Source organism: Saccopteryx leptura, chromosome 10, assembly GCF_036850995.1.
Source record: "Saccopteryx leptura isolate mSacLep1 chromosome 10, mSacLep1_pri_phased_curated, whole genome shotgun sequence".
Taxonomy (NCBI): domain Eukaryota; kingdom Metazoa; phylum Chordata; class Mammalia; order Chiroptera; family Emballonuridae; genus Saccopteryx; species Saccopteryx leptura.
In genome coordinates this window covers 50,936,727-50,963,270 of record NC_089512.1, presented here as the reverse complement: position 1 = coordinate 50,963,270, position 26,544 = coordinate 50,936,727, and the positions used below count along the sequence as shown (strand labels likewise).

The 26,544-nt window shown below is 46.5% G+C and overlaps 1 protein-coding gene across 1 annotated transcript in view; it reads left to right on the top strand.

The window, feature by feature from the left end:
* TTLL3 (tubulin tyrosine ligase like 3) overlaps window positions 1-23,557 on the top strand; it is a 36,835-nt gene extending 13,278 nt beyond the window's left edge. The window contains 6 exon segments of the mRNA XM_066351368.1: window positions 2,351-2,499; window positions 8,441-8,684; window positions 10,854-11,289; window positions 21,753-22,023; window positions 22,829-23,055; window positions 23,245-23,557. Coding sequence (XP_066207465.1) covers window positions 2,351-2,499; window positions 8,441-8,684; window positions 10,854-11,289; window positions 21,753-22,023; window positions 22,829-23,055; window positions 23,245-23,553 — 1,636 coding nt within the window. The 3' untranslated portion in view covers window positions 23,554-23,557.
* The last annotated feature ends 2,987 nt before the right edge of the window (window positions 23,558-26,544 follow it).

The following is a 26,544-nucleotide window of genomic DNA, read 5'->3' as shown; positions in this document are numbered from 1 at the left end:
TTCAAGCCAGAGACCTTGGGCTTCAAGTTAGTGACCTTTTGGCCCAAGCCAGTGACATGGGGTCATGTCTATGATCCCACGCTGAAGCCAGTGATCCTGCACTCAAGCTGGATGAGCTTGTGCTCAAGCTGGGGACTTAGGTGTTTCGAACCTGGGTACTCTGCGTTCCAGTCTGATGCTCTATCCACTGCGCCACCACTTGGTCAGGCTCTTTTTTTTATGTTTATTTTATCGATTTTAGAGAGAGGAAAGGAGAGAACGAGAGAGAGAGAGAGATAGGAACATCGATTTGTTTTTGTGTGTGCCCTGACAGAGGATCAAACCTGCAACCTCTGTGCTTCAGGATGATGCTCTAACCAACCAAGCTATCTGGCCAGGGCTGAACATACTTTTTCAAATTACACGTGCCCCTACTACCTCTATGTGACACTTTTCTGGGCCAAATCACAGACTTACTGAGCAGATTCTTTGTGCTATGGCTCATAGAAAAGTTACCAGTAAACCTAGAAATAAAAAGGTCAGGACTTTGATGTGAATAAGAGGCCCTGCTACACCCTTCCGCCTGGCTGTCCCTGTTCTTGGCACTATCCCAGTGGTTGGTGCTGCCTTCTTAGTAAGAGAGATAAGTTCTCCATGGCTGAAGACATTCAAGAGGCTAAGATGTTAAAGAGAGGTTAGCACTGAGTGAAGGCTTCCTTTCTATTCAGTTAGGAGAGAAGAAATGGGAGAGTTTGGATGAGGCAACCATCTGGGATATTTTGTAACTTGGTTTGGTTCAGGACATTTTGTGCCCTGTAGGGAACAGGGTATCTCTTTGTCCATGAACCCCAATCTGTGCAGATCAGTTGTGGAGGCAAGCTCATGCCAAAGTACTTGTTTATCCAACCATTCATTCATTTAACAAACTTTAAGGGAGTGCCAAATAAGTGCCAGATATACTGCCTGGGGATAGGAACACACAAATAAGCATAGATGTCAGGTGATAGGTGATAGGAAGGGAAGAGAAATAAAGCACGGAGATGTATAACACAGGTGAGCTTGAAAAGAATTAGACTAGGAAAGGATTCATCTGTCAACCAGTGTTAGGTACAGATTAGAAGGGGAATGCGGGGCCTGGCCTGTTAGCGCAGTCAGTTAAGAGTGTCATCTCAAAACAACAAGGTTGTGGATTCCATCCCCAGTCAGAGCCCACATAGGAAGCAACCAAAAAATGTAAGACAGACTGGAACGACAAATGCTTCCCTTCCCCCTCCTCTCTCTTTCCCTTCCTCTTCCTGTCTTTCTAAAAATCAATAAAAAGTAAGCCCTGGCCTGATAGTTCAGTTGGTTGGAGCATCACCCCGGAGCAGGGAGGTTGCAGGTTCGATTCCCTGGTCAGGGCACATACAGGAGCAGCTCAATGTACCTGTCTCTCTCTCTCCCTCCCTCTCTCTCTAAAAAAAAAAAAAAAAAGAAGAGGAATGCACCCCCAAAAGCACTTTTAAGTGGAGGAATCAGGTAGGAAAGAGTGTATGTCCTGGTTCAACCACTTAACTCAGTTTGTGGCCTTGGGCAAGACTCTTAACTTTCCAAGCTTCCGTTTACACTGTTCTAAAATGGGAACAGTAAAACCTTCCTGGCAAGGCCATGGGGAGGATTAGTGATTATATATGTAAAGCCTTTGGTACTGAACCTGGCTCTAGATGCAGTACAATTAAATTCTGCCAAGGTAATTTTTTTTTAAGCAAGAGAGAAAGGAGACAGACAGACAGGAAGGGAGAGAGATGAGAAGCATCAATTCACAGTTGCAACACTTTAGTTGTTCATTGATTGCTTCTAATATGTGCCTTAACCAGTGGGCTCTAGCCGAGCCAGTGACTCCTTGCTCAAGCCAGTGACCTTGAACTTCAAGCCAGTGACCTTGGGCTTCAAGCCAGATGTAACCACACTCAAGCCTGATGAGCCCGTGCTCAAGCCGGCAACCTCAGGGTTTTAAACCTGGGACCTCATTTTCCTAGGTAGCCACACTATCCATTCACCACCAATGGTCAGGCCAAAGTCAATTTTAATGTGATGGAAAAGGGAGGTGGCAGAAAATGGAGTGTTGGAATGGGTGGGGGATGCAATAAGTGGCATTTTCCCATCCTCTCCCATTCCAGCAGTCTGGGTGCCTCCCTGGGCTGATTAGAATTTGGGGGACAGCTTAAAGGTAGATATGGAGGTTTAGAAGAGATCTATCTGAATCTTTAGGGAGGGGAGGGCATGACCAATGTTGGTAGGACCATGGCCAGGAGGGCTTGTGTCTCCCTTTGCCTGTCTACCATGCTGCCCCCAGACCCAGCCCTGCCCAAGACCCATCATCTCCCCACAGCGAGGGGGCAGAACTCAAGCACCTCAAGGCTCAGGTCCAGCGCTGTGAGGACGTCCTGCAGCAGCTGCGTGCCGTGTTGCCCCAGATGGATATGGAAGGAGATCGCAACATCTGGATTGTGAAGCCAGGAGCCAAATCCCGTGGCCGAGGTGGGTGTTAGCCCCTAATTCCTACACTAACACCCTACAGCCTACCTCCCCAACTAGAGACCAGGGCTGTCGGTAGTGCAGGCCCTATTGGAGCCAAATAATCTGGATTTGAATCCCAACTCTGCTATCAATATGATGTGTGACCTTGAGCAAGTTATATCTCACCTCTTTGACCTTCAGTTCTCTCAACTATGAGAGATAGTAATACATCCTATGAGGTGAGACTACAAGAGGTAATATATGTGTAAGGCTCAGTATGGTGCCTGGCACAGAGTAATCATCCCATAAACGCTGGCTGCTGTGATGATGCCAGCTTCTCCTCTCCTGCCCTCAGAGTTGGCTTGATGCTTTAGGTAGGTCTGTTGATACTCACGTGCAGGTGCTTATCATCTAGGGATCTCAGATTTGACCAGCGCATCCTTGTGAGGTATACAATAGTGGTTAAGGGTATGGGCAGTGGTGGGATTCAAATTATTTAACAACCAGTTCTCTGCCCTAATGACCGTTTTAAGTATAAAAAAAATGATATACCGAAAGATAGTTTATCATTTCATGGATTTAACTTTTAAATAAGAATAAAAGAAGTACACAAAACTAAATTATGTTATAAGAGTTTTAAAATATTAATGAAGAAATATTAAATAATACCTGAAAAACAATAAAGCTGTTATTTAAGATATTTCCATATTACATATTGATTGGCGTCCTCACCTGCAATTTTTTTTCACTTATGGATGGAATGAATATTACTCCAGGCACTTAGAATATGCTGTTGCGGGTCCTGGCCAGTTGGTTCAGTGGTAGAGCGTCAGATCGGTGTGTGGAAGTCCCAGATTCAATTCTCACAGGACACACAGGAGAAGCACCCATTTGCTTCCCTACCCTTCCCCTCTCCTTCCTCTCTGTCTCTCTCTTCCCCTCCCACAACCAAGGATCCATTGGAGCAAAGTTGGCCCGGGTGCTGAGGATGACTTCATGGCCTCTGCTTCAGGCGCTAGAATGGTTCCGGTTGCAACAGAGCAATGCCCTCCAGTGGGCTTGCTAGGTGGAAACTGATTGGGCACATGCAGGAGTCTGTCTCTCTGCTCTCTGCCTCCCCACTTCTCACTTGAGAAAAATACAAAAAAAAAAAAAAAAGACTATGTTGTTGTACAGATGAATGTTAAATAAAAGAGTAAGGAATGTAAATTTGTGATTTTCACATTGGGCAGGTGCCCAGGCACTCACCTTAGGGAGAAACCTGATTACAAAAGCCATTTTAACAACTGGTTCAACAAACTCAACAAAAAAATTAGGTATTGCTTCTACAGAACCAGTCTGAACCAGCTGAACCCACCACTGGATATGATAATGGAAGCTATTATTCTGGCTGCTCAGTCCAATGTGAATGGAATCTGAACAGGAGAGCCAGCAAGCTGGTGTGGTGCCTTAGTCCAGCCTTTAAAAACTGTTAAGGAGCCTGACCTGTGGTGGCGCAGTGGATAAAGCGTTGACCTGGAAATGCTGAGGTCGCCGGTTCGAAACCCTGGGCTTGCCTGGTCAAGGCACATATGGGAGTTGATGCTTCCAGCTCCTCCTCACCTTCTATCTCTGTCTCTCTCTCTTCTCTCTCTCCCTTTCTCTCTCTTCTCTAAAATGAATTTAAAAAAAATTAAAAAAAAAAAACTTAAAAAAAAAAAAGAAAAAAAAAAGAAAGTAAAACAAACAAACAAACAAAAAAAACTGTTAAGGAGCCTGACCTGTGGTGGCGCAGTGGATAAAGTGTCGACCTGGAATGCTGAGGTCGCTGGTTCAAAACCCTGGGATTACCTGGTCAAAGCACATAGGGGAGTTGATGCTTCCTGCTCCTCCCCTCTTCTCTCTCTCTCTCTCTCTCTCTCTCCTCCTTATCTCCTCTCTAAAATGAATAAATAAAGTCTTAAAAAAAAACTGTTAAGGAGCCTGACCTGTGGTGGCACAGCAGATAAAGTGTTGACCTGGAACGTTGAGGTCACCGGTTCAAAACCCTGGGCTTGCCTGGTCAAGGCACATATGGGAGTTGATATTTCCTGCTCCTCCCCCTTCTCTCTCTCTCCCCTTTCGAAATTGAATAAATAAAATCTTTTTAAAAAACCCACAAACAGCCCTGGCTGGTTGGCTCAGCGGTAGAGCGTCAGCCTGGCGTGCAGGAGTCCCGGGTTCGATTCCTGGTCAGGGCACACAGGAGAGGTGCCCATTTGCTTCTCCACCCCTCCCCCTCTCCTTCCTCTCTGTCTCTCTCTTCCCCTCCCGCAGCGAGGCTCCATTGGAGCAAAGATGGCCCGGGCGCTGGGGTTGGCTCTGTGGCCTCTGTCTCAGGCGCTAGAATGGCTCTGGATGCAACAGAGCAACGCCCCAGAGGGGCAAAGCATCACCCCCTGGTGGGCATGCTGGGTGGATCCTGGTCGGGTGCATGCAGGAGTCTGACTGCCTCCCTGTTTCCAGCTTCGGAAAAATGAAAAAAAAAACCCCCACAAAAACTGTTAAGGACTTCCAAGATGTAGAAAACAGACTTTTGGCAGATCCCTCTAAATACTTCATCCAATACCTTGGATGAATTTGTTTATGTCTAATTGAAGCTGTTACATCTCTGGAGACTGTAGGAGACTTTCTTAGGGTGTCACTTCAAAATCAACATTGTGGTCTTTCTTTTTCTACCTTGGAAATAGTTTCGTTCGTTTTTTCCAAGTATGAAAAAATATTTTTATTATATTAAAAATAAAGATTAGACAATACAGAAAAGTAGAAGAAAGCAGAGCCACCTTGACTTCACTGAGATGATTACTGTAACCTCTTGGTGTATTTCTTTCTACAATTCCTTTGATGCATTTGGAGAGAGAGGTATTTATTTTATTTTAAATAAAAACATACTATGCTGTAGCCTCCTTTTTTTAAAAATAATTTTCTATATCAATTAGTATTATTTATTCTTTGCATAGTTCTTTTTTCTTAACAATAGATCTTGAGGATCACCCTATTTTAGTACATCTAAATCTGCTTTTTTCTCTGTTTCTAACTTATTGTTATGGACACTTTAAAAATACACAAACTAGCAAAAATAACACAATGAGTTCCTGTGTACCTAGCATCAAATTTAAATTTTTTCTCTCTGTTTTTAGAAAAATTTAGTTGAAATGTATATATAATATACCTTATTGAAAAGGGTACACTTTTTTTTTTGTTTTTTTTTTTTCTGAAGCTGGAAACGGGGAAAGACAGTCAGACAGACTCCCGCATGCGCCCGACCGGGATCCACTTGGCACGCCCACCAGGGGCGATGCTCTGCCCACCAGGGGGCGATGCTCTGCCCCTCCAGGGCGTCGCTCTGCCGAGACCAGAGCCACTCTAGCGCCTGGGGCAGAGGCCAAGGAGCCATCCCCAACGCCCGGGCCATCTTTGCTCCAATGGAGCCTTGGCTGCAGGAGGGGAAGAGAGAGACAGAGAGGAAGGAGAGGGGGAGGGGTGGAGAAGCAAATGGGCGCTTCTCCTATGTGCCCTGGCTGGGAATCGAACCCGGGTCCCCCGCACGCCAGGCCAATGCTCTACCACTGAGCCAACCGGCCAGGGCCGAAAAGGGTACACGTTTTGAGTATAGAAGTCAATGAGTTGTCATAGTTGAGGAAATAGCACCCAGATCATGAAATAAAACATTACCTATACCGGACACCCACCCACATTTCCTCCCAGTTTCTACCTCCCCACAATGATGATCCCTATTCTGATTTTTTTTTTTTTAAAGAGACAGAGAGAGAGAAACAGAGAGAGGGATAGATAGGGACAGACAGACAGGAACGGAGAGAGATGAGACGCATCAATCATCAGTTTTTCGTTGCGACACCTTAGTTGTTCATTAATTGCTTTCTCATATGAGCCTTGACCACAGGCCTTCAGCAGACGGAGTGAGTAGCCCCTTGCTCGAGCCAGCAACCTTGGAAGCTGGTGAGCCTTGCTCAAACCAGATGAGCCCACGCTCAAGCTGGCGACCTCGGGGTCTCGAACCTGGGTCTTCCTCACCCCAGTCCGACGCTCTATCCACTGCGCCACCACCTGGTCAGGCCCTATTCTGATTTATAATACCATAGATTAGTGTTCCCTGTTTGTGAACTTTATACAAAAGTATATTACGTACTCATACCTCGTTCTGTTTTACAGCTGTGTAGTCTAATCTTGTTTGGCTGTACTGTCACAGACTTACCTAATCCTTTTCTGATGGGTGTTTAGATAGCTGCCAGTTTTTCCCCTATTTGTTTATAGATTGATTGCTACTATAAACAACACTAATGAACATCCTGTACAGAGATCTGTGGCCTTTCCATTTATTTCTAGATAAATTCCTAGAAATGAAATTGCTGAGTCAAAGGGCATGAACAGTCTCAATCTTTTTTACACAATGCATCATGTTTTGGGGAATCTTGGTGATCAGTCTGGTCATTTGAGAAAGGATCTGGCTTGGTAACCAGTCACAAAACATTCTGTGTCATTGGCAGGAGATCAGATTGTTTGGGGACCAAACAGTGAAGGAACGAGATTGATTTGTGAGTGTGTGGTATGTGGTTTGCAACGCAATTCTGATATTTATCAGCATTAAAATGATGCCTTATAAGATACTTAACTTCACTAAGCCCTGGCCAGGATAGCTTGGTTGGTTAATGTCGTCCCGAAGCACATAGGTTGCCAGTTCAATCCCTGGTCAGGGCACATACAGGAACAGATCAATGTTCCTCTCTCTCTTTCTCTCTCTCTCTCTCTCTCTCTCTCTCTCTCTCTCTCTCTCCTTGCCTCTCTCTCTAAGGAAAAGAAAAAAGATACTTCACTAGTTATAAAGGAGATAAAATTAAAATAAGATACCATTTTCTACCCAGGAGAATGGCGCAAATAAATAATCAGCAGTGTTGAGTAGGATGTGGGCAAACACAGTATCATATGCTCTGCTGAGAGTGCATATCATTGGCAATATAAATGGAAAAACACACATGCCCTGGAGCCAGAAAATCTACAGCTAAAAATTTATTGTATAGGTGACTAATAATAGTAGTATGAGTTAACACTTACTGAATTTTCACCATATGCCAAGCACTATTCTAAATCTTTAACATGTTTAAATGTGTAGAATCCTATGAAACTGAGGCACATGTAGACTCTCCCACAACCTGGAAGGATATGCATAGAACCTGGAGGCCACAGTTGGCTGCCTCTGAGGAAGGAGACATAATCTTTTTTTGTACTGTCTACTTTGGTTTCTTGTTTTATATTGTTAATTATATTGAAAAAAACTAATCAAAGTCATATGTGCATACAGTTAAAAATGAATTCCAGTGCTGTTTGAATTTTTATTCATGTATATATTCTTTTTCAACCAAACCTGACTTTTTCTTTTTTTTTAATGAGAGAGGCACAGAGAGAGACAGACAGGAAGGGAGAGAGATGAGAAGCATCAACTCATAGTTGTGGCACTTTATAGTTGTTCATTGATTGCTTTCTCATATGTGCCTTGATTGGGGGGCTCTAGCCAAGACAGTGACCCCTTGCTCAAGCCAGCGACCTTGGGCTTCAAGCCAGTGACCTTTGGGCTCAAGCCAGCAACCAGGGATCATGTCTATGAATCCATGCTCAAGCTGGTGTCCCTGCACTCAAGCATGATGAGCCCGTGCTCAAGCCAGCTACCTTGGGGTTTTGAACCTGTGTCCTCAGCATCCCAGGTTGACACTCTATCCACTGCACCACTACCTGGTCAGGAAAAACTGACTAATTTTAAATCCTTAGCAGATTTTCAACTTTTCCAAAGGCAACAGGGTTCTGATTGAGGCAGGCATCCCTACCCACTTAGCCCTATCATTTTTATGGGGATGAGAACTATGGTGAGCTGTTCATGGTCCTCAGCCCAAGCCTGACCTGGTCCCTGATCACCCTATTTCTCCCTTAGGAATCATGTGCATGGACCACCTGGAGGAGATGCTTAAACTGGTGGACGGCAACCCCATGATGATGAAGGATGGCAAGTGGGTTGTGCAGAAGTATATTGAGCGGCCCCTGCTCATCTTTGGCACCAAGTTTGACCTGAGACAGTGGTTCCTGGTGACTGACTGGAACCCACTTACTGTGTGGTTCTACCGTGACAGCTACATTCGCTTTTCCACGCAGCCCTTCTCCCTGAAGAACCTGGACAAGTGAGCCCCGCCGCTTACCTCCCATTAGCTCCAGGTCTAGTTGGGGAATTGGCAAGGAACAAGCAATTCTTGTGCAATGCTGGGCTCCAAACACAGACTCTGCAGGCAGAGAGGCAGGCCCTCCACCCATCCCCCATCCTTCCATCCTACCATCCTTCCACCCATCAGATACATACTGAGTGTGTACCCTGTGCCATTCTCTGTTCTAGGCACTTGGGACACAATAGTGAACAAAACAAGAGCCAGCTCTCATGAGTTCACAGTCTAGCAAGGAGAAACAGAAAAGCAATGAACATAATAAGTAAAATCATCGAATAGGCTAAAAGGTGATATGAAAAAGGGAGAATGGAGAGCAGGATAAAAGGGGTGGGTCAGGAGAAATTTCATAGGAGAGAGGCAATTACAACATCATTAACTTGGGTGAAAGGAAGCCTGTCTGAGCCCTGGATTCAAATTCCATCTTTGTGGCTTCTGAGCTGTGTGACTTTGGTCAAGTGAAAACCCACATAAGCTTCAGTTTCCACATCTGAAGAATGGAAGTACCATGAAACTCATAGCTGTCAACAAAGCACAACTTACAAAGTGCTTTGTAAGTGGCAGGTGCTAAGCTCATTACGCGTATTAGTCATTCATGAAAACCCAGTGAAGTGTGTACTCGACTCCCTTTTTTTTTTTTAACAGAGACAGAGTCAGAGAGAGGGATAGATAGGGACAGACAGGAACGGAGAGAGATGAGAAGCATCAATCATCAGGTTTTTGTTGCGACACCTTAGCTGTTCATTGATTGCTTTCTCATATGTGCCTTGACTGTGGGGCTACATCAGACCGAGTTACCCCTTGCTCGAGCCAGCGACCTTGGGTCCAAGCTGGTGAGCTTTGCTCAAACCAGATGAGCCCACGCTCAAGCTGGTGACCTCGGGGTCTTGAACCTGGGTCCTCCGCATCCCAGTCTGACGCTCTATCCACTGCGCCACCGCCTGTTCAGGTTGTATCCCCATTTTTATAGATGTGAAAGGAGCACTAGGATTAAATGACTTGCCTAAGATCTCACAATTAGTTGGTGGCGAAGATAGGATTTGAGCACACATCTTAGTGCAGGGGTCCCCAAACTTTTTACACAGGGGGCCAGTTCACTGTCCCTCAGACCGTTGGAGGGCCGGACTATATAAAAAAACTATGAACAAATCCCCATGTACACTGCACATATCTTATTTTAAAGTAAAGAACCAAAACGGGAATAAATACAATATTTAAAATAAAGAACAAGTAAATTTAAATCAACAAACTGACCAGTATTTCAGTGGGAACTATGCTCCTCTCACTGACCACCAATGAAAGAGGTGCCCCTTCCGGAAGTGCTGCGAGGGCCGGATAAATGGCCTCAGGGGGCCGCATGTGGCCCGCGGGGCCATAGTTTGGGGACCCTTGTCTTAGTGAATATAGGTCTCATACTTTTACCCACCTTCCAGGCACTGGAAGGGTTAACTGACACTATCCCCAAAGCACTTAGCACTGTGTTCTCCACAGTTAGTGCCCTCAAAAGAGGTCCTGAGCCCTGGCCGGTTGACTCAGCGGTAGAGCGTCGGCCTAGTGTGCGGAGGACCCGGGTTCGATTCCCGGCCAGGGCACACAGGAGAAGCGCCCATTTGCTTCTCCACCCCTCTGCCACGCTTTCCTCTCTGTCTCTCTCTTCCCCTCCCGCAGCCAAGGCTCCATTGGAGCAAAGATGGCCCGGGCACTGGGGATGGCTCTGTGGCCTCTGCCTCAGGTGCTAGAGTGGCTCTGGTCACAACATGGTGATGCCCAGGATGGGCAGAGCATCGCCCCCTGGTGGGCAGAGCGTTGCCCCTGGTGGGCATGCCGGGTGGATCCTGGTCGGGCGCATGCGGGAGTCTGTCTGACTGTCTCTCCCTGTTTCCAGCTTCAAAAAAAATGAAAAAGAAAAAAAAAAAAAAAAAAGAGGTCCTGAGAGATAAGGTTCGTTTTAATAGTCTAAACTCTAGATGAATGTTATGGACCACAGGTCTTTGTCCTCTCCAGCAGGACCCCATTTCACGTTAAACAGTCCATGGTGGCCTAGGGCTGGATCCAGCCTTTGCCTGCCTTCCCCAGGCTTGGGTGGGATGAGCAAAGGGGCCCAGACCATCAGCTTTTTGCCCTCTACCCCAGCTCAGTGCACCTGTGCAACAACTCCATCCAGAAGCACCTGGAGAATTCACGCTATCGGCACCCACTGCTACCCTCAGACAACATGTGGTCAAGCCAGAAGTTCCAGGCCCACCTGCAGGACATGGGGGCCCCAGATGTTTGGTCCACTGTCATGGTGCCTGGCATGAAGTCCGCAGTGATCCATGCTCTTCAGACCTCCCAAGACACCGTGCAGTGTCGGAAGGCTAGCTTTGAGCTCTATGGTGCGGACTTTGTGTTTGGCGAAAACTTCAAGCCCTGGCTGATTGAGATCAATGCCAGCCCCACCATGGCACCCTCCACGTGTGTCACTGCCCGGCTGTGTGCCGACGTGCAAGCCGACACCCTGCGCGTGGTCATTGACCGGCGGCTGGACCGAAATTGTGACACAGGAGCCTTTGAGCTCATCTACAAGCAGGTAGGTGAGGTGGCCAGGCCCAGACAGGACCCCAGAGAGTCCTCCCTCCTTCCAGGCAGCCCCATAGTGAAGCATAAAGCACTGCAGTCAGACCCAGTTCAAATCCTGGTCCTGTCAGTGATTTAGTTCATCTGTTTTCTCATCTTTAAGGTGGAGAAGCTACTACCTTCTTTTTCATGGGGTTTGAGAGGATGAAATGAGTTACTTCATGTGGGTAATATTTTTAGAGAGATATGTAGCATGGTATTCCTAAACCTCCCTGGGTTCAAATCTCTGCTCAATAATACAAACACTGTGACTTTGAACAATTTCCTAATCTCTAGGAAGAAGGGAGGGGGGTCTCAGTTTCCTTATCTGTAAAGCACAAATGAAAACAGTACTTACCTCATAAGTTTGTGAGAATTAAATGAGCTGAAAGCATGTTAGAATATGCCTAGCACATACTAAATGCTACAGAGGTTTTAGCTGTTGTTGTTATTACCTAATAAGGTTAGGTGTTTCATGATAAATGATATTACCTGTACAGTGCCTGGATATATAGTAAATCCGTTAGTGAAAGTCGCTGCTGTTGTTCTTATAGACACTCCCACCCAAAAGGGTAGTAAGGATGGGAAATACACAGGAATCATTGGTCCATGCAAATTCTGAAATCCAGCCTTAGCATACATTTCTAGTTTTGCTAGTAAGACCCACTGTTACTTCCTAGGAGTTCTCCATGGCTCTTGCTTCCATCCATTGGGATCTCAGTTCAGCTTGGATTCATCCTTCCTTTTTCATGAACATTCTCAATAGTTCTTAGTCTGTTATCTGCTCTTAGAAATTTGGGAGTACAAAAACGTCTTTCGCCTGACCAGGTGGTGGCGCAGTGGATGGAGCGTCGGACTGGGATGCGGAGGACCCAGGTTCGAGACCCCGAGGTTGCCAGCTTGAGTGTGGGCTCATCTGGTTTGAGCAAGGCTCACCAGCTTGGGCCCAAGGTCACTGGCTCTAGCAAGGGGTTACTTGGTCTGCTGAAGGCCCACAATCAAGGCACATATGAGAAGGCAATCAATGAACAACTAAGGTGTCGCAACATGCAATGAAAAACTAATGATTGATGCTTCTCATCTCTCCGTTCTTGTCTGTCGGTCCTTGTCAATCCCTCTCTCTCTGTCTCTGTTAATAAATAAATAAATAAATAAATAAATAAATAAAATAAAAATAAAATTAACACCTTTAATTTTTTTTATTTATTTACTTTTTTAGATTTTACTTAGTCATTTTTATTAGAGAGAGAGGGGAGAGAGAGAGAGGAAGAGATAGAGAACAGGGGGAGGAGCAGGAAGCATCAACTACCATATGTGCCTTGACCAGGCAAGCCCAGGGTTTTGAACCGGCGACCTCAGCATTCCAGGTTGATGCTTTATCCACTGTGCCACCACAGGTCAGGAAATTAACACCTTTAAAACAAAACCTCTTTCATTTCATATTGCATCTGTCCCTTCTAGTCCAAGTTTATTTTTTTATTTGTGACATTTGGTTTATATTTTTATTTTTTGTATTTTTCTTAAGTGAGAAGTGGGAAGGCAGAGAGACAGACTTCCACATGCACCAGAACTGGGATTCACCTGGCAAGCCCACTAGGGGTTGATGCTCTACCCATCTGAGGCCATTGCTCCATTGAAACTGGAACCATTTTAGTACCTGAGGCAAGGCCATGGTGCCATCCTCAGCACCCGGGCCATCTTGCTCCAGTGGAGCCTTGACTGTGGGAGGGGAAGAGAGAGATAGAGAGAAAGGAGAGGGGGAAGGGTGGAGAAGCAGATGGTCGCTTCTCCTATGTGCCCTGACCAGGAATCGAACCCAAGACATTCACACACAAGGCCGGCACTCTACCACTGTTCCAACTGGCTAGGGCCTAGCCAGCGACCTTTGGGCTCAAGCCAGCAACCATGGGGTCATGTCTATGATCCCACGCTCAAGCCAGCAAGCCTGTGCTCAAGCTGGTGACTTTGGGGTTTTGAACCTGGGTCCTCTGCGTTCCAGTCTGATGCCCCAGTCCAATGCTCTATCCACTGTGCCACTGCCTGGTCAGACCAAGTTGATAATTTAATTTAATTTAATTAATTATTGTTTTGTGACAGAGACAGAGAGAGAGGGACAGACAGGGAGAGAGTTGAGAAGCACCAATTCTTTGTTGTGGCACCTTAGTTGTTCACTGATTGCTTTCTCATATGTTCCTTGACTGTGGGGTTACAGCAGACCAAGTGACCTCTTGCTCAAGCCAGTGGTCTTGGGCTCAAGCTGATGAGCCTTGCTCAAACCAGATGAGCCTGCGCTAAGCTGGTGACCTCGGGGCTTCGAACCTGGGTCCTCCACATCCCAATCCAACACTCTATCCACTGCGCCATCATCTGGTCAGGCCAAGTTGATAATTTTAAAAGCCTTTGTTTCACCTTGGCTGGTTGGCTCAGTGGTAGAGCGTTGGCCTGGCGTGCAGGAGTCCCGGGTTCAATTCCCGGCCAGGGCACACAGGAGAAGTGCCCATCTGATTCTCCACCCCTCCCCCTCTCTTTTCTCTCTATCTCTCTCTTCCCCTCCCACAGTCAAGGCTCCACTGGAGCAAGATGGCCCGGGTGCTGAGGATGGCACCATGGCCTTGCCTCAGGTACTAAAATGGTTGCAACAGAGCGACGTCCCAGATGGGCAGAGCATCGCCCCCTGGTGGGCATGTTGGGTGGATCCCGGTCGGGTGCACGTGGGAGTCTGTCTGACTGCCTCCCCGTTTCCAACTTCAGAAAAAATACAAAAAAATAAAAAAATAAAAAAAGTAAAGCCTTTGTTTCTTTTTTTTAAATTTTATTTACTTATTTATTAGTGAGTGAGAGACAGGGACAGACAGGAAGAGAGAGAGATGAGAAGCATCAACTTATAGTTGCAGCACCTTAGTTCATTGATTGCTTTCTATTTTTAAAAAATGTTTATTTTATTGATTTTAGAGAGAGGAAGGGAGAGAGAGAGAGGGATAGAAACATTGCTCTGTTTCTGTATGTGCCATGACCAGGAATTGAATCAAAAACCTCTGCGCTTCGGGATGATACTCTTAACCAACCAAGCTATCCGGCCAGGGCTGATTGCTTTCCTGTATGTGCCTTGGCCCCAGGGTCTCCAGCCAAGCCAGGGACCCCTTGCTCAAGCCAGCGATCTTGGGCTCAAACCAGTGACCATGGGGTCGTATCTATGATCCCATGCTCAAGCCAGCAATCCTGTGCTCAAGCTGGTGAGCCTGCGCTCAAACTGGTGCCCTCACGGTTTTGAACCTGGGTCCTCAGCATCCCAGGCCAACTCTCTATCCACTGTGTCACTGCCTGATCAGGCAAACCTTTGTTTCTTATATTTCAATTTATAATCCATTCTATTATACAAAAGCCATGTCCACAAATCTAAGAGCTCTTCTCTCTTCTGTGAGACTGCTGTAGCACACAGCCCTCAAAATTATAGAAGCCCTGCTATTTAGCAGACCTCTGCTATCTCCAAATGTGTTAGAGACTGAAACATAAGACCTACAAGTAAGCCTTTGGGATGCTTAAAAGATTTGTAGCTACTTTTTAAAGGGTCTCTCTGGCATGACTTAGATGTCTCTGAAATTTTGTTACTGTTTTTAAAAATTGAGATGTAATTGATATAACATTATATTCATTTCAGTTGTACAACATAGTGATTTGATATTTGTATGTATTGTGAAATGATCAGCACAATAAGTCCAGTTAACATTCAGTACCACATGTAGTTAGCAAATTTTTTCTTGTGATGAGAGCTTGAAGATCTATTGTCTTAGCAACTTCCAAATATACATCACAGTATTATTAATTATAGTCTCCATGCTATACATTACATTCCCATGACTTATTTATTTTTATAACTGGAAATTTAGACCTTTTGACCACCTTTACCCATTTCACTCATTCCTTCATCCTCCCATCTCTGGCAACCACTCATAGATACATTCTCTGTATCTATGAGTTCAGTTGTTTTGTTTAATTTTGGGTGTTTTTTTTTCTTTTTTTCTTCTTTTTTTTTTCATTTTTCTGAAGCTGGAAACAGGGAGAGACAGTCAGACAGACTCCCGCATGCGCCCGACCGGGATCCACCCGGCACGCCCACCAGGGGCGGTGCTCTGCCCCCCCAGGGAGCGATGCTCTGCCCATCCTGGGCGTCGCCATATTGCGACCAGAGCCACTCTAGCGCCTGAGGCAGAGGCCACAGAGCCATGCCCAGCGCCTGGGCCATCTTTGCTCCAATGGAGCCTTGGCTGCGGGAGGGGAAGAGAAGAGAGAGACAGAGAGGAAAGCGCGGCGGAGGGGTGGAGAAGCAAATGGGCGCTTCTCCTATGTGCCCTGGCCGGGAATCGAATTTTTTTTTTTCTTTTTTAAAGATTCTACATATAAGTGAGCTCATATGGGATTTGTTTTTCTCTATCTGACTTATTTTACTTAGTATAATGCCCTTAAGGTCCATCCATGTTTGTTGCAAATAGTAAGATTTCCTTCTTTTTATGGCTGAATAATATTCCATTGTGTGCGCGTGCGCACACACACCACATTTTTGTTATCCATTTATTTCTTTTTCTTTTTTCTTTTTTTTTTTTCTTCTGAAGCTGGAAATGGGGAGAGACAGTCAGACAGACTCCCGCATGCGCCCGACCGGGATCCACCCGGCATGCCCACCAGGGGCGACACTCTGCCCACCAGGGGGCGACACTCTGCCCCTCCGGGGCATCGCTCTGCTGCAACCAGAGCCACTCTAGTGCCTGGGGCAGAGGCCAAGGAGCCATCCCCAGCGCCCGGGCCATCTTTGCTCCAATGGAGCCTTGGCTGCGGGAGGGGAAGAGAGAGAGACAGAGAGGAAGGGGGGGAGGGGGGTGGAGAAGCAAATGGACGCTTCTCCTATGTGCCCTGGCCGGGAATCGAACCCGGGTCCCCCGCACACCAGGCTGACGCTCTACCGCTGAGCCAACCGGCCAGGGCCTGCATATATATTTTTGAGTTAGCATTTTGCTTCCTTTGAATTAATGCCCATAAGTGAAATTTACTGGATCATATGATAGTCCTATTTTTAATTTTTTGAGGAACCAACATTGTTTTCCATAGTGGCTGTACCAATTGATGTTCCACCAACATTGCACAAGGTTTTCCTTTTTTCCACATCCTCTCCAACACTTGTTATTTCTTTCTTTTTTATATTAGTCATTCTAACAGGTATGAGGTGATATCTCAATTTGGTTTTGATTTGTGTTGTTGGTTACTGATTAGTGACATTGAACACACCTTTTCATGTACCTGTTGGCCATTTGTATGTCTTCTTTGAAAAAATGTCTGTTTAGATCCTTTTCTCATTTCTGTTTTTTACAGAGAGAGAGTCAGAGAGAGGGATAGATAGGGACAGACAGACAGGAACGGAGAGAGATGAGAAGCATCAATCATCAGTTTTTCGTTGCAACACCTTAGTTGTTCATTGATTGCTTTCTCATACGTGCCTTGACCGTGGGCCTTCAGCAGACCGAGTAACCCCTTGCTCGAGCCAACGACCTTGGGTCCAAGCTGGTGAGATTTTGCTCAAACCAGATGAGCCCGTGCTCAAGCTGGTGACCTCAGTGTCTCGAACCTGGGTCCTTCCGCATCCCAGTCTGACGCTCTATCCACTGCACCACCGCCTGGTCAGGCCTTTTCCCATTTCTTAATCAGATTGTTTTTGCTAATGAGTTGTATGAGTTTTTTTATATATTTTGGATATTAACTTCTTATCAGATATATGATTTGCAAATATTCTCTCCTATTCATTTGACCTTTTCATTTTTAAAAGATTTTATTTATTCATTATAGAGAGGGAGAGAGAGAGAGAGAGAGAGAGAAGGGAGAGGAGCAGGAAGCATCAACTCCCATATGTGCCTTGACCAGGCAAGCCCAGGGTTTTGAACCGGCAACCTCAGTGTTTCCAGGTTGACGCTTTATCCACTGTGCCACCACAGGTCAGGACTGATCTTTTCATTTTGTTGATGGTTTCCTTTGCTGTGCAAAAGCTTTTTAGTTTGATGTAGTCCCATTTGTTTATATTTGCTTTTGTTACTTTTACTTTTTAGTGTCAAATCCAAAATATCATTGCCAAGACCAATGTCCAGGAGCAGATAGTACATGTTTTCTTCTAGGAATTTTATCTTCTAGGAATTCTAGGTTTCAGGTCTTACATTCAAGTTTTTAATCCATTTTGAGTTAATTTTTGCACATAGTGTAAGATAGGGGTCCAGTTTCATTCTTTTGCATGTGGCTATCCTGTTTTCCCAAAACCGTTTATTGACTGTCCTTTTCCCATTGTATATTCTTGTACCTCCTTTGTCACAAATTAATTGCATGGGGTTATTTCTGAGCTTTCTATTCTGTTCCATTGATCTATGTGTCTATTTTTATGCCATTATCATACTGTGTTTGTTTGTTTTTGTGACAGAGAGAGAAACAGAGGGACAGACAGGGACAGACAGGAAGGGAGAGATGAGAAGCATCAATTCTTTGTTGTGGCTCCTTAGTTGTTCATTGATTGCTCTCTCTTATGTGTCTTGACCGGGAGGCTACAGCAGAGCAAGTGATCCCTTGCTCAAGCCAGCGACCTTGGGTTTCAAGCCAGCAACCTTTGGGCTCAAGCCAGCGACCATAGGGTCATGTCTATGATCTCATGCTCAAGCCAGCAACCACATGCTCAAGCTGGTGAGCCTGTGCTCCCGCCAGATGAGCCTGCACTCAAGCCGGTGACTTTGGGGTTTCGAACCTGGGTCCTCTGCATCCCAGTCCAACTCTCTATCCACTGAGCCACCACCTGATCAGGCAATATCATACTGTTTTAATTCCTATAGGCTTGTAATATAATTTAAAATCAGAAAGCATGATGCCTGCAGCTTTGTTGTTCTTTTTCAAGATTGCTTTGGCTACTTGGGGTCTTTTGTGATTCCATACAAATTTTAAGATTGTTTTACAGCCCTGGCCGGTTGGCTCAGTGGTAGAGCGTCGGCTTGGCGTGCGGGAGTCCCGGGTTCGATTCCCGGCCAGGGCACACAGGAGAAGTGCCCATCTGCTTCTCCACCCCTCCCCCTCTCCTTCCTCTCTCTCTCTTCCCCTCCCGCAGCCGAGGCTCCATTGGAGCAAAGTTTGCCGGGGCGCTGAGGATGGCTCTGTGGCCTCTGCCTCAGGCGCTAGAATGGCTCTGATTGCGGCAGAGCGATGCCCCAGATGGGCAGAGCATCGCCTCCTGGTGGGCATGCCGGGTGGATCCCGGTCCAGTCGGGCGCATGTGGGAGTCTGTCTGACTGCCTCCTCGTTTCCAACTTAAGCAAAATACAAAAAATTAAAAAATATATATTAAAAAAAAAAGATTGTTTTACTATTTCTGTGAAAAATGCCATTGGTGTATTTTTTTTTTTTTACAGAGACAGAGAGAGTCAGAGAGAGGGATAGATAGGGACAGACAGACAGGAACGGAGAGATGAGAAGCATCAATCATTAGTTTTTTGTTGCGCATTGCGACACCTTAGTTGTTCATTGATTGCTTTCTCATATGTGCCTTGACCGCGGGTCTTCAGCAGACTGAGTAACCCCTTGCTCCAGCCAGCGACCTTGGGTCCAAGCTGGTGAGCTTTTGCTCAAAGCAGATGAGCCCGTGCTCAAGCAAGCGACCTCAGGGTCTCGAACCTGGGTCCTCTGCATCCCAGTCCAACGCTCTATCCACTGAGCCACCGCCTTGTCAGGCGCCATTGGTATTTTGATAGAAATTGCATTGAATCCATAGATTGCTTTGGCTAGTATAGCCACTTTATTTATTTATTTATTTATTTATTTATTTATTTAGTGACAGAGACAGATAGGGACAGACAGGAAGGGAGAGAGATAAGAAGCATCAGTTCTTCGTTGTGGCTCCTTAGTTCTTTATTGATTGCTTTCTCATATGTGTCTTGACCAGGGGGCTGCAGCAGAGTGAGTGACCCCTTGCTTAAGCTAGCAACCTTGGGCTTGAAGCCAGCGACCTTTGGGCTCAAGATAGCGACCCCATGCTCAAGTTGGATGAACCTGCACTCAAGCTGGTGACCTTGGGGTTTTGAACCTGGTTCCTCTGCATCTCAGTCCGATGCTCTATCCTCTGCACCACCACCTGGTCAGGCAGTATTATGAACACTTTAACAATATTAATTCTTCCAATCCATAAACACAAAATATCTTCCCATTTATTTGTGTCTTAATTTCTTTCCTCAGTTTTTGGTGTATAGGTCTTGCACCTTCTTGGTTAAATTTATTCCTAGGTGTCCTTTTTGATGCTTTTTTATGTCTTTTAATCTAGAACAGCCCCATTGCCCCCCAACCCCCCAGTTTGGATCTTTTGAAGGAACCAGGCTGATTGTTTTGTAAAACTGTCCCACATTCTGGGTTTATCTGATTGTTTCTTTGGGGCGGTTTTTATCTTCTGTTATCTGAATGTCCTGTAAACTAGAAGTTAGGTCAAACAGCTTGATGAGGTTCAGGTTAACATTTTTGACAAGACCACTTGAGAGGTGATGTTGGGTACCTCATACAGTGTCAAAAGGCACACACTGTCACAGCGTCTCACAATTAATGATGCCAAGCCTGACCATGGGGTTAAGGTAGTGGCTACCAGATCTCCCCATTGTAAGCTGTATCCTCCTCTTTGCAATGATCAGTTGTTTTGTAAGATGATACTTTGGCTCTGTGCAAATGATACATTTTCCTGTCATCCTACTTGTTTTGATACCCAGTTAAATTTTGCCTTTTGTATTAGTTACAAAATGGTAAGTTTCTGATTCTCCGTTTGCTTCTCCATTTATTACCTGATTCTTCTCTAAAGATGAGCTTTTTCTAGTCGCACTTTTCAGAAGCTCTGATATCTGGATTTTTATTTTATTTTTTTTGTATTTTTCCGAAGCTGGAAACGGGGAGAGACAGTCAGACAGACTCCCGCATGCGCCCAACCGGGATCCATCCGGCACGCTCACCAGGGGGCGACGCTCTGCCCACCAGGGAGCGATGCTCTGCCCCTCCGGGGCGTCGCTCTGTTGTGACCAGAGCCACTCTAGCGCCTGGGGCAGAGGCCAAGGAGCCATCCCCAGCGCCCGGGCCATCTTTGCTCCAGTGGAGCCTCACTGCGGGAGGGGAAGAGAGAGACAGAGAGGAAGGAGAGGGGGAGGGGTGGAGAAGCAGATGGGCGCTTCTCCTGTGTGCCCTGGCCGGGAATCGAACCCGGGACCCCTTGCACGCCAGGCCGACGCTCTACCACTGAGCCAACCGGCCAGGGCTTGATAGCTGGATTTTTAACAAGCTCCAAATGACCCTGTTTAGATGGATTTTAATCAGGATACTGTGATGACAGAGAAAACACCTCAAACTAGTTCTGAGTGAAAAGAAGGGGTTTTAGCAAAACACAAGGAGCTCTCCTGGAGCCTACCTGTAAGATGGCTTTATAGGAACTAAAATTACACAGGAGCAATTTCTATGCCTCCCTGTGCATATCTGCTACTTCATCCCCTCCACAGAATGCCATCTTTAAAGCTCTTAGTTTCTGCTTCCATGTAACTTGGGTTCACATGAGGCTCTAGGCAGGTTCTAAGTCTCTTATATGTCTGAATGTCATAACTCAACTTCTCTCTGCAGAGAATCCAGCTCCACTCAGGAAGCTTCCCATTGGAGTGGCCTGTGGAGTAGAGAGAGCCTCACATATACCAGCAGGGGCCAGGGCATCTAAGAAGGGCAAGGGCGTGGAGAGGTGGTAGTGGAGATGTGGATGAGACTACCTGGCCTTTCTGTGTTATTAATCCTAGGGGCTCGGTGACTCTCTAGGGCAGCGGTTCTCAACCTGTGGGTCGCGACCCCGGCGGGAGTCGAACGACCAAAACACAGGGGTCGCCTAAAGCCATCGGAAAATACATATTTATTATACAATATTTTAAAATAAAATATGTATTTCCGATGGCTTTAGGCGACCCCTGTGTTTTGGTCGTTCGAGCCCCACTGGGGTCGCGACCCACAGGTTGAGAACTGCTGCTCTAGGGGCTGATTTAGGCCTCCAGGGCCAGACCCCTGCAGGGGTCTCCAAACTTTTTACACAGGGGGCCAGTTCACTGTCCCTCAGACCATTGGAGGGCTGCCAAATACAGTGGTCCTCTCACTGACCACCAGTGAAAGAGGTGCCCCTTCCAGAAGTGCAGTGGGGCTGGATAAATGGCCTCAGGGGGCCGCATTGCGGCCCGCGGGCCGTAGTTTGGGGATGCCTGCTTAGAGGATAGAGGTAGGCTTCCCCTTTCTGAGCTCAGAAATGTCTCCTAACTAGGTGCCCCAGAAACTAATACCATCCATCTCTTCTGCCCTGTCCCTTAGGTATAAAATTCCATCAGTACTGTCTGAGCAGGCCTTGTCTCCCTTTCTTCCTCATAGCCTGCTGTGGAGGTGCCCCAGTATGTGGGTATCCAGCTCTTAGTAGAGGGCTCCACTATCAAGAAGGCCATGGCGATGTGTCACCGGCGGACAGGGGTCCGCACAGCACTCCCTCACCTGCTGACCCAGCGAGGCTCTGGGGAAGGCAAGGACACGGAGACCCTTATCCACATGTCAGCTCCTGGGAAAGTTCCTGGGGCCAGGAGCGTGGAGCACACTGAGAAACTAGACTCTGCTGTCACTACATCGATCTCTGGGAAGAGGAAGAAAGGCAAGGCAAAAAGTGCTATAGCTCTGGTCCACCCCAATATCCAGAAGTGGGAGCCCCCCAGCACAAGGAAGAGCTGCATTTTCACCATGACCTTTGCTAGTGGGGATAGGCAACCCACCCCTTGAATAGATTGCCATTGAGAAACCAGACCCCGAGTAAGACCATTCCCCCAAAACACCCCAGAGTCCCAAGGCAATTTCTTCCTGCTCTCCAAGCCCCTCCTAACCACCTGAATTTGCCCCTTACTCTCAGCCCACCAAAGAGCCACCAGTAGCAAGTAAAAGCCAACACTTGCAAAGTGTTTTATATAAATACACAACCAAATGAGTATTGTCCCCTCCAAAAGAGTCATCCTGCAAGGTAGTTATTTCAAAGGTGCCAGGACTCATTCCCAGGTAGAGTTCTCTCCAGAGCCCAGATCTCCCTGCCACAGTGTGCTGCCTTGGCCCCCATGCAAAGTTGCCTCTGGGAGAAAGGAACTTTGCTACCTAGCCAGCTCTTGTAGTTCCTCACAACCTAGTGAGATAGGTACTATTATCCTCATTTTCCAGATGAGGTATCAGGAAGTTGCCCGAGGTTGCACAGCTCAGAAGGGGTAGAGATGGGATGCAGACTCAGGTCTGTTGGACTCCAAACCTTGTGTCCTCCCCATGACCTCTGGAGGAGGAACTGGGAGGGCTCCATCTGTCTTCATATGCCCCAGCCTTCATCTTCCCCCACTTCCTGCTACACACACACCCCTTGAGGGGTAGCTGATCAACCTTGGGTACTCCCCAGGCCTTCACAGTGCCTCTTGCTCCCACAGCCCCTTACCACGTCCCCAGCCTCCGCACCAAGGCCTGGCTACCTTCTGTCCATGTGCTCCAACCCCAGGGGCAGGTCCTCAGACTGCAGCACAGCAAGCTGGTGGGCTCTAAGGCCCTGGTGACTACAGGCAAGGCCTTGATGATTCTACCTACCGCCAAGGTTTTGCTTTCCCTCCCACCTAACCCTGAACTCAAGCAGGTACCCACTGTCCTGAAACCAAGAAAGGTGGGTCTCAGACTATGACTTGTACCCTGGTGGGCAGTGCTGAGTGCTTGGGTCAGGGCTGGAGGGCACAGGCAGAGGGCAGCTCCGAGGCTGGCTGGAGCCCCAGGGGAGGGCTAGTTTCCCTCGGAATTCCCTTCCTGGACAAATTCCTGATTGTGTCTTCCCCTTCTTCCCTCCTTTCACACCAAGGCTGTTGCTCCCAAGCGCCTTCGTGGTCTCCATTCTGGAGGTGCCTTGCGGTCTCTACCTTTTGAATTTGGAAATCTTTCTAGCACATGTAGGAAGATCAAGGCCAAAGGCGAGTTCAAGGTCAGACTCTGTGACAGACTCAAGGCTGAAGCATGCTTCGTGAAGATGCTGAGCGTTCCAGGACCCCTACCCCTAATCAGTGCTCACCAGGGGTTGGGGGACATAGGGGATGTGAGGCTAGAGAAGCCCTTGCTTCAGGCCTCGTTGCCCCCATCCCAGATGCAGTGCCAAATAAAAAGGAGCAAGTAAAGTATTCTTGGCTTGGCTCCATTTCTATTGGAGGGTAGAGGATAGAGTTGGGCTCTGTACCCCAAGGTCCAGAAAAAGAGGCCATCAGCAACTCCTCCAGGAAGCAAGGCCCAAATCTCCCACATCGCAGCAAACATGGGGCTTCCTGTTCAGGAATTCTCTCGATCTTTGAATGGGAAGATAAGCCTTTACTTTACAGAAGGGAAACTGAGTCTAAATGAGGAGACATGGCTTGCCCAAGCCTTCATCTTCCCCCACTGGGAAGTGGGAAGAAGTCTGAGACACATTGTCAGAATGGCTGACCACAGGGAGTCCTCCAAATCCTCAAGACCAGAGGAGGAGCTGGGCTGACAGCTAACAGGCACAAGATTTACATTAGGAGATACAGGGAGAAGAGTGGTCCCTGCTTGAACCTCAGCACTCCTCTAGAGGGAGTGGGTCTGTCCCTTCTTCAGCAAGGGTCCAAAGTCACCTAAAAAGAAAATATCCAACAAGCCATACCTGTCTGAAAAGTCAGGTATTTCTTAGTTGTAATGGATTGAATGGACCCCCCCCTACCACCACCACCAAAGATATGTCTACCTAGAACAGGGGTTGGGAACCTATGGCTCACGAGCCAGATGTGGCTCTTTTGATGGTTGCATCTGGCTTGCAGACAAATCTTTAATAAAAAAAATAATGTTAAAAATATAAAATATTCTCTTGTATTACAATCCATTCATTTCCTGCCGTTCATGTTCATGGTTGCGGGTGGCTGGAGCCAATCACAGCTGTCCTCCAGGACAATACCAAATTTTTATTGGATAATGCCTAACGTACACAGGTCATTGTGAGGTCAAGAAGTAAACTTCCTTCCTTTTAATCAAGTAGTCAGCTAGCTAATTGCAGAAACCCTTTTGACGAAGAAGATGGCTAAAAGAAAAAAAGAGGAATATCGTACTTTTCAGCAGGAATGGACAGAGGAATTCGTCTTTGTGGAGAGAGCAGGTTCTGCAGTGTGTCTAATATGCAATGATAAAATTGCATCGATGAAACGGTCAAATGTAAAGCAGCACTTCGACACACACCATACTACATTTGCATCGAAATATCCAGTGGGGGACAGCAGGAAGAAAGCATGTCAAGAGCTACTGTGCAGAGTGCAAGCTAGTCAGCAGCAACTCCGTGTTTGGACCCAACAAGGCTAGCTTTGCTGGTGCTTTAGCAATTGTGAGAAACAGAAAGCCATTCACAGATGGGGAGTATGCTAAAACATTCATGCTTCATGTTGCCAGTGAACTTTTTGACGACTTTTTGGATAAAGACAAGATAATCAAATGAATAAAAGACATGCCTCTGTCAGCAAGAACTGTTCACGATCGTACCATCATGATGGCAGATCAAATTGAGGCAACACAAGTGAAGGACATAAATGCAGCAGCATTCTTTTCTCTCGCTTTGGATGAGTCAACAGACATAAGCCATTTATCGCAGTTCAGTGTGATTGCAAGGTAGGCTGTAGGTGACACACTCTGTGAGGAAAGTCTTGCTGGTTTGCCTAGGAAAGAGACAACAAGAGGGGAGGATTTATTCAAGTCTTTCACTGAGTTCGCTAAAGGAAAAAATCTACCGATGGATAAACTTATTTCGGTGTGTACTGATGGTGCACAGTGGGGAAAAACAGAGGATTTGTAGCACTACTTCGTGAACATGAAAAGAGACCATCCTAAGTTTTCACTGCATCCTACATCAGGAGGCGCTTTGTGCTCAGATGTGTGGCGAGCAGCTTGGTGAGGTGATGTTGCTGGTCATTTGGGTGGTCTTTATTGTTGCCCGAGCTTTAAATGATTGCCAGTTTAAAACACTACTGGATGAAGTTGGGAATAATTATCCTGGTTTACTTCTGCACAGCAATGTGCGTTGGTTGTCAAGAGGGAAGGTGCTCAGCTATTTCGAGGCTTGTCTGAGCGAAATCCGGACTTTTCTTGAAATGAAAAACGTCGAGCATCCTGAGTTAACTAACACTGAGTGGCTCCTCAAGTTCTACTATCTCGTGGACATGACTGAACATCTGAACCAGCTCAATGTGAAAATGCAAGGCGTTGGAAATACAGTTTTATCCCTTCAACAAGCAGTGTTTGCATTTGAAAACAAGCTGGAACTCTTCATTGCGGACATTAAAACAGGTTGTTTACTACAGTGGTCCCCAACCCCTGGGCCGCGGACCGGTACCTGTCCGTGGGCCATTTGGTACCAGTTCGCAGAGAAAATAAATAACTTACATTATTTCTGCTTTATTTATATTTAAGTCTGAACGATGTTTTATTTTTATTTATTTTTTTAAAATTTTTTTTTAATTTTTTATTTTTTACAGAGACGGAGAGTGAGTCAGAGAGAGGGATAGACAGGGACAGACATGAACGGAGAGAGATGAGAAGTATCAATCACTAGTTTTTCGTTGCGTGTTGCAACACCTTAGTTGTTCATTGATTGCTTTCTCCTTGACCGCGGGCCTTCAGCAGACTGAGTAACCCCTTGCTGGAGCCAGCGACCTTGGGTTCAAGCTGGTGGGCTTTTGCTCAAACTAGATGAGCCCGCACTCAAGCTGGTGACCACGGGGTCTCGAACCTGGGTCCTTCCGCATCCCAGTCCGACGCTCTATCCACTGCGCCACTGCCTGGTCAGGCTGATGTTTTATTTTTAAAAAATGACCAGATTCCCTCTGTTACATCCATCTAAGACTCACTCTTGACACTTGTCTCGGTCACGTGATACATTTATCCGTCCCACCCTAAAGGCTGGTCCGTGAAAATATTTTGACATTAAACCGGTCTGTGGCCCTAAAAAGGTTGGGGACTACTGGTTTACTACACTTTGAAAAACTGGGGAGAGTTTAAAGATGCATGCACAGCAAGTGACCTCGCTCAACATCTTGATCTCCAGCAGCTAGCGGGCTTCACATCTAATCTCCTGCTGTTTCGTGAGCGCACTTGTCTTGTTTTTTTTTTGTTT